The following is a 19,638-nucleotide window of genomic DNA, read 5'->3' as shown; positions in this document are numbered from 1 at the left end:
ACTTGCTGTTTCTAGGTTATCTGAACCTAGAGCTAGGTTGTCTGAACCTAGAGGCGACTGTGGGAGCCCACCCATTGGACCGTAGTCCCATATAAGCTAAAATAAACTGATTTACTGATTTAAATGCTTCTAATGCATTTAACTGAGCTATTAAAATGCCTAATTTGCATTTGAACTTAACCAACTATTTCATCGAACACCTAGTGTGCCCCAACTCTCCCCTCCATTAGGGAGACCACTTCTAGGCACCCGACAACGTCTAGGAACCCCCCACTGAAGAGGGAATACGTGTCCGGCCTATCTAGAAGTACTCACTAAATCCCTAAATCTGCGGAGAGGGTCAAATTCACCCTATGTGTCGATAAAAACTGCATATAGCTAAACTAGTGCGTATAAAACCACACGGAGCTACTTATACTGCAGGTGAGGGGTTTCTTACCTCGTACGCTAGTTTTCTTACAATTCCTTTCGCTAGATTTCCGGTGGAGACGACTTCTCGACGATCTTCTAGCGTCTATGCGTTCCCCTCGCGACGGAGAGCGTCCTCGTGCCGGAGTTATCGCCGGAAGATGTCCTTGGGGCCCTAGGGAGAGAACCCTAGGTCTTCCTTGTGGTTGGCGCCGAGAGAAGGAGAGAAGAAGGGGTTGGCGTCGGTGAGGGTTTGGAGAGGGAGAAGTTGCCGAACCAAATAAAAATAACCCAAACCAACTTAAGTTTTTAATTTATATTAAGTGGGTAACTAGGCCCAACTCAAATATAAATATAAATGTTTCCCTTCTCTTTCAGCACGGCCCTGCTGGGTTCACCGGTTACTAAGGCTAACTAAAGGTTTAGCGGACCCGAGAGGTCCCGGGTTCGATTCCCACTTAAGCCTTTTTATTCTTCTAATTATTTTTGCAACTTCCGCTACTCGGAAAATTTCAGAAAAATATCTAAAAATTCCAGAAAAATCATAGAATAATTCTAATGCAAGTTTGAGAATTTTCGGGTGTTACAATCCCCCATACCTTATAAAAAGTTCGTCCTCGAACTTAGAACAATTCTGGGTACTTCTGTCTCATGCTGGCTTCTGTCTCCCAAGTTGCCTCTTCTGCTGTGTGACTTTGCCAAATAACTTTTACTAAAGGTACTTCCTTGTTCCGCAATTTCTTAACTGCTCGGTCTATTATCTGAATAGGCTGACTGTCATAGCTGAGATCTTCGCGGACTTGTACCGACTGGGGCTCAATCACCTGGGTGGCATCTGGGATATGCTTCTTCAGCATAGAGACGTGAAATACATTGTGGACAGCTGACATTTCCTGGGGTAGCTCTAACTCGTATGCTACCTTGCCCACTCTTCTACTGATAAGGTATGGTCCCACATATCTGGGACTTAGCTTGCCCTTCTTCCCAAAACGCATCACTCCCTTCATGGGAGATACTCTGAGGAACACTGAATCCCCAACTGAAAACTCTAAAGGTCTGCGCCGTGTATCAGCATAGCTTTTCTGGCGGCTCTGAGCTGTCTCTATCCTCTGGCGGATCTGCTGTATAGCTGCTGTGGTATCTGCTACTAGATCTGTCTGAAGTTCTAGTTCTGTCTGTTCACCACTCTCATACCAGCAGATTGGAGATCTACACCTCCGCCCATAGAGAGCCTCGTAAGGTGCCATGCCGATAGTGGCCTGATAGCTGTTGTTGTATGCAAATTCTGCTAAGCTCAGATATTTGCACCAACTTCCCTTGAAGTCTAGGGCACACGCTCGGAGCATATCTTCGAGTACCTGATTTACTCGCTCCGTCTGTCTGAGGATGGAATGTTGTGCTGAACTTTAACTTAGTGCCCAACGCTGACTGTACACACTCCCAGAAGTGTGATGTGAATCTGCTGTCTCTGTCTAAAATGATGGTTCGTGGGACTCCATGTAGTCTGACGATCTCCTGGAGATACAACTGGGCTAGCTTCTCCATGGAGTAGGATATCTTGATAGCTAAGAAGTGAGCTGATTTAGTCAACCTGTCGACTATTACCCAGATGGCATCAAAACCATTCGTGGTTCTGGGCAGTCCCACTATGAAATCCATATAGATATCCTCCCACTTCCATTCTGGAATCTGTATAGGCTGTAGAACTCCTCCTGGTCGATGTTGCCTTGACCCTCACGGTGAGGAGATGCTAACATATCTGGCGATGTCTCGCTTCATCCGGGCCACCAAAATGTTTCTTGGTCTTGATACATTTTGGTGGAACTCGGATGCATCGCATAGGAGTCTTGTGAGCCTCATCTAAAATCTTCTCCGTAGCTCCTCCCGATCTGGAACACAGTCTGTCACCAAAATACAACACCCGCTATCGGACACTCGAATTCTCTACTTCGATTCTACTAGCCCTTGCTTGATTTTCTGAATTCCTGCTCCTGAGCTGACTGAATATCACCAAGCAAGGTAGACTCTAAGGTCATAGTAGAGAGCTGTCCAACGATGAGTTCGAGACCAAAATCTACGATCTCCTTCGTAGGGGCGGTGACATGGCTGTAAGAGATAATAAGGTAGCACTGGATTTTCTGCTAAGTGCATCTGCTACCTTATTGGCTTTCCCTGGATGGTAGAGGATGTCTATATCGTAGTCTTTGACCAGCTCAAGCCATCTGCGCTGTCGCATGTTCAGATCCTTCTGAGTGAAGAAGTACTTCAGACTCTGATGATCTGTATACACTCTGCACTGAGCTCCATATAAGTAATGTCTCCAAATTTTGAGAGCGAACACTACTGCTGCAAGCTCAAGGTCATGAGTAGGGTAATTCTTCTCATAATCCTTGAGTTGTCTGGAGGCATAGGCGATCACCTTGCCGTTTTGCATCAGTACTGCTCCTAGTCCCAACTTAGAGGCATCACTATAGATGTCAAAGATGCTTATGTTGTCTGGTAGAGCCAAAATGGGAGCACTGGTCAATCTCCTTTTTAGCTCGCTGAAGCTGTTCTCACAGTCCTCTGTCCACTGAAATTTCCTGTTCTTTCTGGTAAGAGCTGTCAGTGGGGAGGCTATCCTGGAGAAGTCCTCTACAAACTTTCTGTAATATCCTGCTAATCCCAGAAAGCTCCTGATTTCGCTGGCGTTCTTAGGTCTCTTCCAGTTACTTACTGCTTCTATCTTGCTGGGATCTACCATAATACCATCCTTTGAGATGATGTGACCCAGGAAGGACACCTGATCTAGCCAAAATTCACATTTCGTGAACTTGGCGTATAGCTGGTTCTACTGAAGGGTCTGCAATACTAGTTTCAGGTGCTCTGCGTGTTCTTCCTGAGTTCCTGAGTAGATAAGAATGTCATCGATAAACACAATAACAAACTTATCTAAATACTCCCTGAATACTCTGTTCATGAGATCCATGAATGTAGCTGGAGCATTGGTCACGCCAAAGGGCATGACTACGAACTCGTAGTGTCCGTATCTGGTTCTGAATGCTGTCTTGGGTATATCCCCTTCTTTAACCTTCACCTGATGATAACCTGATCTGAGATCTATCTTAGAGAACACTGCTGCTCCCTTTAGCTGGTCAAACAGGTCATCGATTCTGGGAAGGGGATATATGTTCTTGATCGTGACTTGGTTCAGTGATCTGTAGTCTATGCACAGTCGCATGCTTACATCCTTCTTCTTCACGAACAATACAGGCGCTCCCCATGGTGAGTGACTCGGGCGTATGAAAACCTTGTCAAGCAGCTCCTGTAGTTGCTCCTGAAGTTCCTTCAGTTCTGCTGGAGCCATGCGATAAGGTGCTTTGGAGATAGGATTTGTACCGGGAATGAGCTCTATCTCAAAGTCAATCTCCCTGTCTAGTGCTAAGCCTGGTAACTCTTCAGGGAAGACTGCTGGGTAGTCACATACGACTCGAACCTCTGCTAGCTGTTGGTTCTTGTCCTGGCTGGCGTTGACTACGTGTGCTAGGAATCCTGTACATCCTGAATCCAGTAGCTTCTGTGCTTTCATAGCTGAGAGAAACTTCTTGGCCTTTCTCTTTAGTTCTCCACTGTATTCAAATTGCACTGCCGCTTCAGGTTGGAAGATGACTTTCTGTTTACGGCACTCTATGGTAGTACCGTATCTGATCAGAAAGTCCATTCCAAAGATAACGTCATAGTCAGTCATCTCTAGCACTATCAGATCACAAAAGAGCTCTCTGTCTGCTATAACGACCGGCACTGCTCTGAGCCAGTGCGTGAATGCCATGATCTCTCCTGAAGGTAGTGCCGTCAGAAACTGACCACTGAGTACCTCTGGGGGTATTTCTAATTTTTCGGAGAACATCCTGGCTATATATGAATGGGTTGCCCCAATATCAAATATAACAGTAGCACTATACTGTAAAATGCTAATCTAACTTGTGACAACTGTCGAGGCATTGGCTACGTCCTCTCTGGTGAGTGAGTAGATCCTCGCATTCGCCATAGCTGGAGGGGCTTCTAATCTGCCCTGGCTGATAAGTGGACCTTCTAGAGCGGCCTACATCTGATATAACTGAGCTGGCTGGCCTGCATACTGAATCTGCTGTGGCTGAGGAAGATCGGTCTAGTTCGGGCACTGCTTGGCCATGTGCCCTTCTTGTCCACATTCAAAGCATCCTCGTGTGCCCTTGCGACAAACCCCTGGGTGGAATTTCCCACAAGTAGCACACTTTGGATAACTGGGTCGCTTACTAGATGGTCCTCCTTTTGGGTCACTCCCTGATTTGCGCTTGCTGTTGGAGTTCCCTTTCCAGTTAGAGCTGTGGCCTTGCTATTTTTGAGTGTGAGAGTTTCCTTGGCCTTTGGACTATGAGGAGACTTGCTTCTGCTGCTTTATGCTGTTCTGGTAATGCTCTGTGGTCAAGGCACTGCTCACTAACTCCTCTGTGGTTTGTGGCCTATGTATGCCACCAGCCACGTTCACTGCTATCTCTGGCCTCAGCATCTTGAGCATCAACCGTATGCGTTCCTTCTCTGTGCTGACTAGCTCTGGGCATAGATGAGCCAACCTGTTGAATTTCTTCACGGCTTCCTCAACTGAAAGGTTGCCCTGACGAAACTCAGTGAACTCGTCGTAGTGGCGGTTTGTAACCCGTATGTGAAAGAACTCCTCGAAGAATTCTTTCTCGAAGTCAGCCATGACATCTGGTTCACTGGGCGCTTCGTTCTGATTCTTTGCCACCACATGCATGCGTCTCCTGTCAGGCAGAAGGAGGCACACTTCACCTTCTCGTGTTCTGGCCAGTCCAGAAGCTCCATTGTGCTCTCCTGTGTTTTGAACCAGGCTTGTGCATCCCATGATTCACTAGTGCCTGAGAAGTTCTCTGGCTTGACTCGCTGCCACTGGATCAGATAGGCTTCCTTTCTTGGCTCAGCTGGTGGAACCTCTAAGACTTCTGGAGTCGTCAGATTCGGTTCCGGGGTGACTGTGGGGGTACTCTGCTGATTAGCCTTTAAGGTGGCTATTTCCTGTCGCTGTTCAGCTAGCTGCTGCTGTAACTGAGCCACTAATGCTGTAAGGTCGGGAGGAGGCACTGAACTGCCTGCCTCTTGCTGGGGCTCAGTAGCTAGTGCCCTTCTAGCTGGGCGTCCTCGTGCCATTGCTAAAGACATAGAGGACAGAACATGAATAACTACTACAATCATAATTACATAACTATCGTTATCATGTTATATACTATCACATACTATCATGCAGCAGTTTATCTATAAACATGAACTATAACAAGGAAACAGAAAGCATAAATAAAGTAGAGGTATTCTTACTTGGAAGCTGCAGGTACAATGCTGATGTGTGTGTAGAAAGTATGGAACACTGCTCTGATACCACTCTGTAACGACCCGCCTTCTACTGACTAGGTTGTAAGGCCGATCGTTACGTAATGCTGTGCTAAATGACTATTGCGGAAAAGCTGGATTGATTAAAATTTTACTAAACTGGTTACTGTAGGATCTGAACTAACATTCTAGGTGTACCTAGGAGTTGCACACATGCTAGGAAAGATAATCTATGCCTCTCTGATGTCCTACTAACTGTAATCAGGCATTTCAATCGATCCATTAATCGATTGGGCTGTCGGATCGATCCAGTGATCGATCCAGCTTGATACTGGGACAGAAACAAAACCCTGGATTGGTCGGCTGACCGATCCATGAGCTGAGATGCTTCTGTATGCGACTGGATCGGTCTACCGACCGATCTAGGAGTACACTGATCGGTCGGTAGGACCGATCCAGTGGCTCACTGGTCGCATATGGATCGGTCGGCTGACCGATCCTTAAACAGATGCCAACTCTCTGTTCGCGCACGAATCGGTCAGCTAACCGATCCAGCGGCACAACCCACACTCTGATCGGTCTGTAGACCGATCAGAGTTCTGATTTCAGCCCTGAAACTCTGATTTCAGCACTTGGGCGTGCCAAAATCTCACATATGAGTTATACACTACATGAGGAACATTCTAATGACATAAAACTAGTATTCTAAACTTAACATGATGCATAGTTCACTGATTCATAGCATTACACAACTAAACGTGCATGAAAATAAAAACACTAAAGAGTTCTACGGTTTAAACTTGCTACGTCCCCTAAGACCCTTTTATTCTCGTCACTGCCACACACATCATCTCTGCATTGGCCTCCAGCTTCCTTGCTAGTCCATTTTTCCCTTGCCTTTATCTGCAGTATAAGGAAAATAGAATCTGTAAGCTTAAAGCTTAGTAAGAAACCAACTACCTCACTAAAACATGCAACGATGCAAACATGCTTTTAAAGAATGCTATTTGAAAACATGTACTGGCATGGCATACTATGGTTACAAGCATAAACTGAATTACTGTCATGCATACTGAACATGGCATGGCAACTAATCATATGAATCAATAAAGATAACTGAACTGAACATATAATAAGCTAAACTATAGCTAAACTGATACTGAATTCAAACTCAACTAACAAAACTAATTTTGAGCTTTGAAAACTAATTCATAATAAGTGAAAATACATAATCATGCTGTTTGGGCCCGGCAACTGTACTTGTTGTGTGTTTAGTAGGGTTAACTAGGTTATCTAAACCTAGGGACGAATATGGGAGTCCAACCCAATGGATATCTGATCCGATACAGTGCCCAAAATAAAATACTGAATATAGCTAATTGTTGCTTAACTTGCTGTTTCTAGGTTATCTGAACCTAGAGCTAGGTTGTCTGAACCTAGAGGCGACTGTGGGAGCCCACCCATTGGACCGTAGTCCCATATAAGCTAAAATAAACTGATTTACTGATTTAAATGCTTCTAATGCATTTAACTGAGCTATTAAAATGCCTAATTTGCATTTGAACTTAACTAACTATTTCATCGAACACCTAGTGTGCCCCAACTCTCCCCTCCATTAGGGAGACCACTTCTAGGCACCCGAAAACGTCTAGGAACCCCCCACTAAAGAGGGAATACGTGTCCGGCCCATCTAGAAGTACTCACTAAATCCCTAAATCTGCGGGGAGGGTCAAATTCACCCTATGCGTCGATAAAAACTGCATATAGCTAAACTAGTGCGTATAAAACCAAACGGAGCTACTTATACTGCAGGTGAGGGGTTTCTTACCTCGTACGCTAGTTTTCTTACAATTCCTTTCGCTAGATTTCCGGTGGAGACGACTTCTCGACGATCTTCTAGCGTCTATGCGTTCCCCTCGCGACGGAGAGCGTCCTCGTGCCGGAGTTATCGCCGGAAGATGTCCTTGGGGCCCTAGGGAGAGAACCCTAGGTCTTCCTTGTGGTTGGCGCCAAGAGAAGGAGAGAAGAAGGGGTTGGCGTCGGTGAGGGTTTGGAGAGGGAGAAGTTGCCGAACCAAATAAAAATAACCCAAACCAACTTAAGTTTTTAATTTATATTAAGTGGGTAACTAGGCCCAACTCAAATATAAATATAAATGTTTCCCTTCTCTTTCAGCACGACCCTGCTGGGTTCACCGGTTACTAAGGCTAACTAAAGGTTTAGCGGACCCGAGAGGTCCCGGGTTCGATTCCCGCTTAAGCCTTTTTATTCTTCTAATTATTTTTGCTACTTCCGCTACTCGGAAAATTCCGGAAAAATATCTAAAAATTCCAGAAAAATCATAGAATAATTATAATGCAAGTTTGAGAATTTTCGGGCATTACACGATCACACTTCCAAGCTTCAGGTCCCCTCGACCTTCTTGGACTTGCACCTGAGTTCCACGATCTGCTAAGATTTCTCCTGCCTAGCCTCCAAGTAGGTCTTTCTTGGTTGAGTAAACATCCTGCACACTCAATCAACTTGTTAGATCATAACAAGACTTAACTTGAACCTTTGACAACATCAAAATTCAGGTTTGATTCTGGTGCAACTTGCACCAACATCTTCTACCCACTGAGTTGTTGTACTCACTACCCTTTATTTTTCCTCTATTTCAAGGTTAGCAAGTAGGGGATGTGTCGTGTCACTCAAAGGTCCTGGCTACTGGTCCCACTTGAGTTGGATTTTTATTTCAATTGTTTGAGTTGTTTTATTCGTCTGTTCCACTACCACTATTTATGTTTTCTTTGCTTTGTCAAATCAACGAAGTTTTATTAAAATGGTATAACTATTTTGGTTAGTTTAATATGATCATATGTTCATGCATACATACACGCATAGCTATTTGTGACTTGGTGTTATTATATTACATTGGTCTTTTATGTTGGCTTGAATTGGTTCGATATTGTATTTCCTATATTATCACTAGAGGTTACCGTCCGACTTGGTAGACAAGTATATGTTGGTGCGGTTAGCAGTTACGGTCTAACCCAGATTTTGATGAATGACAAAATAGGTTAAGTTAGTTTTGTTGTTGATCTAACACTCTGACCGAGTGTGCAGGAGAAGCCTAGACTGGTCGACGGGCTGACCGAATGTCTGGCACGAAGCCTAGCTAGGTCGACGGGTCGATCAGATAACTGGCACGAAGTCCAAATGGGTCGACAGGCTAACCGGACGTTTGGCACAAAGTCTAGCTAGGTCGACGGGCTGACCGGATAGCTGGTGCGAAGTCCAGACGGGTCAAAGGGTTGACCGGACGTCTGGCAGGTAAGTAAAGGTAAGTCACTGGAGGGGAGTGACTGTGAGGACGCGTTCTCGGGAAGGGAACTTAGGCGCCGATCCAACTTAGAATTCGGAACTCTAAGTCGAGATCTTGACTAGATTCTGGTCTCGAAGAGACGGAATCTAATTAATACTCTTTCTGTTAAACTATGAACTGTGCTAATAATTTGTTTTGCAGGAGATATTAGTGCCTCGGACTAACGTTTTCTTGCATGAAGGAAGCTACTGGAAATCAAGGTCCAGGCGCCTGGAGGTCCAAGCGCCCGGGAGGTACCCGGGCACCCGGAGATAAAGTTTTATCCCTAACGTCACAGTGCCACGTGGAGTTCGCTGGTTGGCTCGGCTACATCACAACCAGGGTGCCCTAAAGGTTCCAGGCGCCTCGAACCTCCTATATAAGGAGGGTCAAGACTGGAGTCAGAACAACAACTCTCAATCCGATCTCTGGTGCTCCTGCGACGCTGCGAAAGCTCTCCAACAAAGTTTTAGTTTGTTTGTTTCTTTTCTAATTGTCGGCTCTTGTTTTACTAATTAATTCATGAACCTCAATTCTATAACTGTTATTCAAATTATTAGTAATTGCCCACCGAAAGTACCCTTGTGTGCAGGCCTTGGAGTAGGAGTCGTCAAAGACTCCGAACCAAGTAAATCTTTGTGTCGTCTTTGGCTCGTTTCTTTTTCCGCTGTGTTTAACTCTTTTCGATAAATTCTAATTCGATATTCACGCCCCCCCCCCTCTATCAATTCTTCACGATCCAACAATATACCCTCGAGGTGTGACAAATTTAGTTATGGTAATCGATTAGAACAATCAATTACCACACCCCAATTGATTTGGGCAATCAATTAGGGTGAATTTCTATGAGCACGGAGGCTCATGGAATCGATCAAGTGATCGATTAAGATGTACTAATCGATTAGGTCAATCGATTAGCATAAGGTAATCGATTAAATTTCAACTTCAATTGATTGAGACAAGTTGTAATCGATTGATAGCTGAAATCAATCGATTTAGAATGTTGATTTTAGTCTGATTTCAATCCATTATGCCTCATTTAGTCAAGTTAACTATCCTTAACCCTCTAAAGTGCTTTGATGAGTATTTAAGGGTAATTTTTCTTGATGAAAACAAGAAGGGAGTGGTTCAATGAGACTAATTTTGAGTTTAGGGTGAGGTTCAGTTTCAATATTGAAATTCTTAATCTCTAAACTTCAATTTTGGATTTCCTAAAGGTTTAGTAACTTCAAGTCATTGTTAGTACAATGATAGAAGTTTAGTGCATGCTTTGAGGGGGAGTTCTTCCGTAAAGACATTATTTTAATTTTTTTTATAAAAAATAAAAGATTGGGAATCTTTATTCTGATGGATAAATATTCTAGGGTAAGCATTGAGGATAATGAAGGGTATGAGACCTTTATTGTGATGTTGTAAATAACAAGTGAGGTTGTGACCAACAAGTGGGATAAACATTGGGAGAAGATTTTTAATGTGTGCCAAAGGGGGAGAATGTAAAGTTTAAGTTAGAAAATTTTCCATATTCAAAGGGGAAGAATGTAGAAAACCCTCATTCATGTTTTGGTATGAATAAGAAGTTGAGGCTAGTGGATGAACCTAACCTAAACGTATTATCAAATATCAAAAAGGGAGAGACTGTTGATACAATTATCCTTGGGTCAAAGTTGATTAGTTTAGCTCAAGCTTGAGTTTTGATGTTTGACAATATATGAAAATTACAGGTGAAATTGTATATTAGGGAGAATATTGGTCCATATCTCCACTAGTCAAATGTTGATTAGTTTGACGTGAGAAAGTAGTCAGGTAGGTGAAGGTTGACTGAATACTTAATTGAGAAATTTCTAACTAGAGGTTAGGCAAAGGTAAGACTAACGGGATGGTTGGCAGAAGAAGAAAAATCAAGTGAGTCAATGTTGACCGGACACTTGGTGTGAAAAATCCTAGTGGTGAGTGAAACTAGATAGTGAGAAAAGTCCTAATGAGTGAAGCCAGACAGTTAAAAAGTCCTGGTGAGTGAAACCAAACAATTGTGAAAAGTCATGGTGAATGAAACTAAGCAATTGGGAAGTCCTAATGAGTGAAGCCAGACAGTTGTGAAAAGTCTTGATGAGTAAAGCAGGTAATTGGAAAGCCCTAGCAAGTAAAGCTAGGCAGTAAGGAAACCCTGGTTAGTGAAGCCAGGTGGAAAAATCCTAGTGAGTGAAGCTAGGTGGTAAAAAGTCCTGGTGAGTGAAGCCAAACATTGAAAAATCCAGGTGGGTCAAAGGTTGACCGGACACCTAGTTTTTGGATGTCTAAATAGGTCATGGAGGACCAAACACTTGGTACGAGGAAAGAAATCCAAGTAGGTCATGAAGGACCGGACACATGGCACAAGGAGAAATGTCCAAGTGAGTCAAAGGACTAACTAGACACTTGGTAGAGAAGTCCCAGCAGGTCAAGGGTGACCGAATGCTAGGCAATGAGGAGTATCAACAGGTCACAGTTAACCAAATGTTGGGCAAGGTAACTCTAAACTTGGATTAAGCAAGTTAGGGTTAGGCAATTGATTAGGCAATCGATTGGCTCTAAGTTAATCGATTACGAGGTTATTGTGAAAACACAAAAAGGGCCCAAATCAGTTAGTCAATCAATTAGGCCAAGCTTAATCGATTGGACCAATCGATTAGGGTCAGGAGATTCGCGAAGAGAAATTCATGAAAAACAAGTCTAAATCGATTGACCTAATCAATTCAGTCACTGCTAATCGATTTGATCAATCGATTAGGTGATGTTTTGTCGCGGGAAGAGGGAATCAATTAAGGCAATCTATTAAGAAACCTTAATCGATTGAGCTAATAGATTAAGGTCTTTTCGCGAGTGAACAGAGAGTTGCAGAATCAATTAGGTAATTAATTAAATCGATTAGGGAAAAACCTAATCGATTAGAAGTGTCGAGTGAACCTTAAAAAAGGACTTTTCGCTAAAGCTTGAAGACAACACTCTCGATATAGCTTCTCAACAGCACACGACTAGTTCTTGGAGACTTAGAATGAAGTGTTGCTACACTTCCAAGTTGCACAAGAGGTGTTTCCAAGCAAGAAGAGAGCAAGCTTGTTGTAATCTTGTAAGATTTCATTTGTATTAATTTCTCATTCTCTTCTTGTTGTATTTCTTTGTGTTGTGGGCTTATGCGAGGTTTCTCCACTTTTGAATTATTTTCAAGTAGGGGTGTAAATGTGTCAAGCCGCTCGTGAGCTATTCGAAGCTCGATTCGATAAAAGCTCATTTGAGCTCATTTAATGAGACTCGTTAAGATAAACAAACCAAGCTTAAACTTCACAATATTCAGCTCGTGAACATGTTCGTTAAGCTCATAAATCAACTTTTAAATAATAATAATTTTGATATTGAATTTATAGATTTTATACTCTACTTATGAAAAATATAGACAAATATATTAAATTTATTTATTAGAATAAAATTATAAATTTTAACAAGAATATTATAATTTTTTAAAAATATATAATTTAGTTTTTAATGAATATTTAAATTTATAATTTATATTTATTAAGATCGTTTAGGCTCGATAAAAGCTCGAATAAGCTCGCGAGCCATGAACATATTCGTTAAATAAAGCTCGAGCTCGACTTGATTATAAACGAGTCAAACTCAAACATTCAAGAGCTCGGCTCGGCTCGATTACACCCCTATTTTTAAAAAAGGGCTCTTTCATAGTGTATGTGTTAGAGAGGGCCAGATCCTTAGATTAGTCACCTCAAGGAAGTGGATACCAAGTAAATCCTTATGTTAGTATTGGAGGTGAGTCTTCGCTTCAAGATATCCACTGCAAATCATCTTCATTGAAGCGGGCGAGCTATTCCCCCCCCTATATATATATATATATATATATATATATATATATATATATATATATATATATATATATATATATATATATATATATATATATATATATATATATATATATATATATAATTCGATAAAAAAGAAGTGATAATGATGATGTGATATAATCAAGTGAAGAGTCTTTTAGAGTTGAATATTTTCTATTTATAATTGATCAAGTTCGATCTTCTCTTCAAGTTCAGTTTGAACAATTTAAACTTATCAAGAGATTTTTGGATTTTTATTGAATTTGAAGAAGTTAATGAATGAACCTTTCACTAGTCTAATGAAGTCTTATATAGAGCTTCAACAATTTTTGAGTCACAATGGACGTTCAGACATTAATAATGATGAGTTGTATTCAGAGTTAATGGTCATGAGATGTTATTTAACAAATGAAAAAAGGATAATTGATATGCTACAATGTATGACAAAACTATATGATTTATTCTCAAATACTTACATTACCTATTAAGATTTTATTAATCATATCAGTAATAGTGTACCAGTAGAAAGGAATTTCTTGAAATTGAAGTTAATCAAGAATTATCTTCTATCAACGATATCACAGGATAGACAAAATGAATTAGTAATGTTGTCGATTGAGAAAGAAATAATCCGACAATTAAATTATACAGATTTGATAAAAAAAATTACTTCTAAAATAATTAGACGAATAGTATTTAATAACTATTTTAAATATTTGATAACTTTTTATTAATATAATATATTATTTTTAATTTAGTTAGATATTCAGTGTATTTGTTATATGTAAACTGAATATACAGTTATTTACCATAATAAAAAATCACTTTTGATTTTTAATTTCAAGCCCTGTCGAATGCATACCACTCTAGGTATTTGTATATAAAAACTTAGAATATTCACAAATAATATAGTCCCCATCTTTTAAAAAAAAATACACATAATTGAAGCGCCCCTACTGTTGTGCTAAACAAGCACCACATTCAAATCATGTGGCAAAAAGGCAGCTCCAATTTAGTCAGTTCGATTGATAATATAAGTTTATTAGATTTAATTGAATTATGAGTTTTAAAATTAAAAGAATTTTTTGAAATAATTGAATTAGAGTTTTTAATGATTTGATCAAAATTTATTGATGAACAAGAGTTCCAATTTTTTAAAATATATATAAATAAATTAAAAAGATTATTTAATGCAAATATTATTAATTTAATATAAATTTTAAGATTAATGATTTTTTAATAAAATAATTAATAAAAAGTATTTTTATTTTTATTTTTATTAATTTATTTCAGTTTTTTGTAATTAGATATTTAAAAAATATTTTTAGTATTTTTTATTAAAGTTTTAAAATTAAAAAAATAGATAAATTTTGTGGATTATCGAGTTTAATGATTAAATTTTAAAAAAAAAACTAATTCGAGAGTGATCGATATCTTTTATATGAAAGTCTTTGATAATATAATTAAGTTTTTTTTTATCTTGATCGGTTTAAGTAAAAATAATTGGCACGCAAGCTTGCTGCGAGATGATAAAACAAAAGGAGAAATATTTACCTGCATCAGAATAAAAAAAACAAAATTTTAGTCGCGCCTCGGATATGACAGAAGGGAGTATAATGGAAAAACCTTTTGGAAAGTCTGAAAAGTATGATACACTTTTTTGATAATTCAGCAATTTTAGATAGGCCCTTGATAAATAATCATTTACTTTGTAACACCACCTCACATCAATATAATTTTCAACACCAATGGTACAATTATTAGTGCTTTCAAGTGAGTAACCAGGTAGGGTCAAATTTCAACTAGAGCATACGGTATGAATTTTTTAGGATAATGATTTTAAAAATGCTAAATGGATCTTTATGAGTATTTTTTTGATATATCTTAAGCAATGATGTAATGATTAATTTTAGAAGCAATGATTAGATTTTCAACAGATAATGCTAATCTTGTAGATGTGGGTCTTTATGAATATTTTCTCATTTAATCTGATGATCTATAAGAAACTAAAAAAATTAAATATATGAAAGCAACTAAATAATAATAATTAGTTATGTAATTAATTAATAATTTCATCTTAATCAATTAATTAATAAGTAATTTCTACCTTCTTAGTTTAATTGATTAATTACTTAATCAATCGATTAATTAATAAGTAATTTCAGTTTCAACCGTATGGCACATGCAACCATAGTTAATCTTAATTAATCAATTAATCGATAATATAATTAATTTTAATTACGACTGTATCGATTAATCTTATAATTAATTAATCTATTGATTGATTAATTAATTTCAATGATTAATTGCTTTATTTAAATAATAATAATTATTAATTTTCAATAATCGCTTAAATTGTTCCACGTAAATTAGCATGTGCATGTATGAACTAGTTCGTATCCTACTGGAATAACTCTCCTTTATTTGAATAATTTTTTACATTAATTTCTTATTTATTTGTGAAATTATTTACAACAATTTGTTTGCAAAATAGTGGTATATATGTATATTTGATTTGCTGGTTATGGAAACTAATGTTTCATCAATGGTTAAGATTATACATACCATTTTAAGGTGGTTTATCCAGGTGTATCACTCTGACATAAAATAACAAATGTGCATAAAATTGATCATTGGTAAAATAATAATTATGCTCATCCAGCATCGATAAATCATGATAATTAAGTGACAAGTAGAAAAGCGATAAAATATGAGTTGCAGAGATTTATGTCCCGTCGATTTTTAGATTCGATCCCTGGAACTCATGTGACAAACTAACAATCGCTTACCAATTAAGCTAAACTCATAGGGGCATGCATCAAATTGATCAAGATCTATGCATAAATTAAAGAACAGATCCTCTGCACCGTACTTTACGATTCATTGATCCATTTGAATGGACTCCACCTATTAAACAAGTAGAGTCCATTCAAATGAATTCATCATCATTTATGATCTATCCTTTGGTGTATAAAGTATAGATCAGAGAATCTCACCGGTATGCACAAAGGATCAAGTCTTATTATAAATTTTTAAAAATAACTTATGCAATGTACAAGTAAGAATAAAATAATTAATATACAAACATAATAATTGAGAAACAGGATATTAGATTTTAAATACTTCATATTATTTTGTTAAAATTATATATTTAATTTACGTCGATTAATTTTGGATTGAATCAATTTAATTCTATAAAAAATTTTCATTGACCATTAAGATAAATAAAAAAATATTCATAATATATGAGTCTAATATTCTTAAGTCGCTCCTTAAAATAAATTCATCATTAATTTATTTAAGTTGAAATTCAATCTTGAATATCTGAAAAACTGAACGTCTTAATAAAAGAAAAAAATTAGGTGACATATTTATCCTTCAACCATCTCTTAAATTTTAACCCATGCTATTTCAGAAAGAAAACTTATGAAGAACCGTCAACTTAGATGGAATTATTAATTCAGTAGGACAACTTACAACATGAGAGTCGTGTGATACAATTCAAGAATGTTTTTAAATAATGGAAGTCATATGATATAATTAAAGAAAGATTTTTAGAATTGATAACAAAATTATTTTGAAGGGTACGGAGTAAAATCATCCCTTAATAAAAATATTCAAACAAGCAGCTCTTTGAAATATTTTATATTTATTTATTTTTAAATATATTTATATTTAATTTCTCTTTTTAAGTTGTTAGATTGTTTTTGTTTTGTTTTGTTTTGTTTTGTTGTTAGAATAGTTCGTTACTAATTGTTCTATTAAAAAGGCACAGGTTTGCCTTAACGGAGCCCTAGGGAGCTTTGTGCCCTGGCCGACGATTACGACTACGAGGGCGGCGAGTTCTACTACCGCAGCAAGAAGGAGCGCCCCGTCCAAACACGCGAGGACGCCATCAATGGCACCATCCATCGCCACTGCGTCCAGCAATTCTAACTCCGACGGAGGAGGGCGGCGCTCGCGGAAGCGCCGGAAGGGAGAACTCATCTCCAAGGCCGACCTCTCCAAACCTGTCCAGTTTGTCTCCACCGGAACCGTCATGCCCAGCCAGGAAGTCAAACGGGATCCCCAGGAAGAAGGGGACCGATCCGCTGGCGTTCCCAGTTCCGGCCACGGGTTGGGATATGGGCTAGGGTTTCAGTCCAACAGAAAGGATATCGAGGATGCTGAGGACGAGGATGGCTTCCTCTCTACGGCCGTTGGGTGGAGGATTAAAGAAGGAGACCAGCGCCGTGAGAAGGAGAAGGAGTCTGAGAGGGGGAGATCGAAATTGGCCAAGAATTCTTCTGGGAGAAGAGATGCATCTGGCGCCAGCGAGATGGGGAAGTTTGAGGCGCACACCAAGGGAATAGGTTCGAAGCTGATGAAGAAGATGGGATTCACGGAAGGGTCTGGATTGGGGAAGAATGAACAAGGCATAGTTGCCCCGGTAGAAGCTAAGCTCCGTCCAAAGAACATGGGCATAGGGTTCAACGGCTACAAGGAGGCTAAATTGCCTGTTTTGGATGAAGCACCAAAGGAAAAGATGGCTACTCCAGTGGCAGCAGGACCTTCAAAGGAGAAGAGGTGGTTAAAGCAGAAGCGAGGAAGAGCCGAAGCTGAGATTTTGACGGTGGATGAGCCACCGGCTAAAAAGCAGGAACAGGGAATTCAGGCTGTTCAGAAGGTTCTTGATATGAGGGGGCCACAAGTTCAGGTTTTGACGAGTCTGGATAATTTGAACACGGAGACTGAGATGAAAGAGAATGATGTGCCCACGCCTGAGCTGCTCCAGTATAATGTTAGACAAATTGTGGAATCTACTGAGGTTGACATACAAAAGCTGGACCAACATTTGAGAAGGGAGAGGGAGAAGGTGGTGTCCTTACAGGAGGAAAAGGACAAGATTATGAAAGAGGTGATGCAGCAGAGGAAGCAACTTCATGTTATGCAGACAATTGCATTAGTATTAGAAAAGGTAAAGGAGGATAGCTTATCAGGGGGTTTGATACTTGATTCGCTGCTAACCACTTTCAAAGATCTAAAAGAGATCTTCAAAGATGACTACAAGCTCTTTAATATTTCCTGTATTGTTTTATCATTTGCATATCCTCTGTTTCTTAGGGTGTTTCAAGGATGGCAAGCATTGCAGAATCCATTGCTTGGCGTGAATCTTATATCTTCTTGGAGAGATTTGTTGCAAGGAGATCAGCCTTATGATTTTTCAGAAAATCCTTTTTCTGATTCTTATTCCCAGCTTATCAGTGAACTTATTCTTCCGGCTGTGAGGATATTTGTGACTAACACTTGGCAGGCTAGGGATCCTGAACCACTGCTCCGGTTTCTGGAAATATGGGAGAAGTTACTGCCGCCAGTTATTTTGCAGTCAATTCTAGAAAATGTGGTTTTGCCTAAGCTAACGACGGCTGTCGATTCATGGGATCCACTATGCGAGACTGTTCCAATTCATGTTTGGGTTCACCCATGGCTTCCATTGCTAGGACAGAGATTGGAGACGTTGTATCATACAATCTCTTATAAGCTAGGTAGTCTCCTCCATGCCTGGCATGCAAGTGATGCGTCAGCATATGCCATACTTTCTCCATGGAAGGATGTGTTTGATGCAGCTAGTTGGGAGCATCTGATGGTACACTATATTGTTCCTAAGCTGAGACTTGCTCTTCAAGAATTCCAGGCGACTCCAGCTAATCAGAAGTTAGACCAGTTCAATTGGGTGATGATGTGGGCATCTGCAATCCCAATCCACCATATGGTTCACATGCTGGAGGTTGATTTTTTCAGCAAGTGGCAGCAAGTTTTATACCATTGGTTGTGCTCAGATCCTAATTTTAATGAGGTTATGCAGTGGTATATGGGCTGGAAGGGTGTCTTCCCTGCAGAATTACTTGCCACTGAGAGGATTCGAGTGCTTCTATGTTCAGGTTTGGATATGATTAACCAGGCTGTAGAAGGCATGGAAGTGGTTCAACCTGGTGCTACAGAGAATGTCAGCTATCTGAGAGTAATAGAGACACAGTTAGAAGCACAACAGAAGGCTCCAGCTTATTTCTCAGTCCATGTCATTAATGTCAATGCTGTTGGCGTTGTTCAAGAATTGAGCTTCAAGGAATCCATTGAAGCTTATGCAATGGAGCAAGGCTGGTTCTTCAAACCAAAAGTTGGTAGATATTACAATGATCGCCCAGTGTATGGATTTGGTAACATAAGCATTTGCATAGATTCAGTGAAGAAATTGCTCTATGCCCGAGTCAATGGGAGTACTGAACGCTGGAGTGCTGTGACACTTACACAGTTACAGGAGATGCACCGGAATACCTCACGACATTGAACATTGAACATTTGTATTTTATTTTTTGTATAAATCAGCCACCATTCTTTTGGTACTTTATATCTATAGATAATAGATTTGAATATTGTTATTGGTTGTTTATCATTTTCAGAAGCAGAGCTTTGCTATATATTTTTATACGGGAGATAGAGCAAGAAAGCCAGGGAGAATTTAGATTTACAGCTTAAGAACTTGAGATGGATGTGCAAGGTGATCGCTGGGAGAGCAGAATTTGAGCACTCTAGTGAAAAGATTGATCGCTTTGGTTACATAAATTTGCATGAACATGACTAAACATACTGATGAAATTTACTTAAAATCCT

The 19,638-nt window shown here is 39.6% G+C and overlaps 1 protein-coding gene across 1 annotated transcript; it reads left to right on the top strand.

Annotated features, from left to right (window-relative positions):
• Window positions 1-16,751: 16,751 nt before the first annotated feature.
• Window positions 16,752-19,429, top strand: LOC122055328 (septin and tuftelin-interacting protein 1 homolog 1-like). Its single transcript, XM_042616710.1, has one exon. It carries the CDS (start codon window positions 16,886-16,888, stop codon window positions 19,313-19,315), a length of 2,430 nt encoding a protein of 809 aa, XP_042472644.1. The 5' UTR covers window positions 16,752-16,885; the 3' UTR covers window positions 19,316-19,429.
• The last annotated feature ends 209 nt before the right edge of the window (window positions 19,430-19,638 follow it).

This window comes from Zingiber officinale, chromosome 1B (genome assembly GCF_018446385.1).
Source record: "Zingiber officinale cultivar Zhangliang chromosome 1B, Zo_v1.1, whole genome shotgun sequence".
NCBI lineage: Eukaryota > Viridiplantae > Streptophyta > Magnoliopsida > Zingiberales > Zingiberaceae > Zingiber > Zingiber officinale.
This window is presented reverse-complemented; position numbering and strand designations above follow the sequence as displayed.

Coding starts and splice junctions, on each gene's coding strand:
- LOC122055328 (XM_042616710.1), top strand. CDS start 16,886: ATGGCACCATCCATCGCCACTGCGTCCAGCAATTCTAACTCCGACGGA.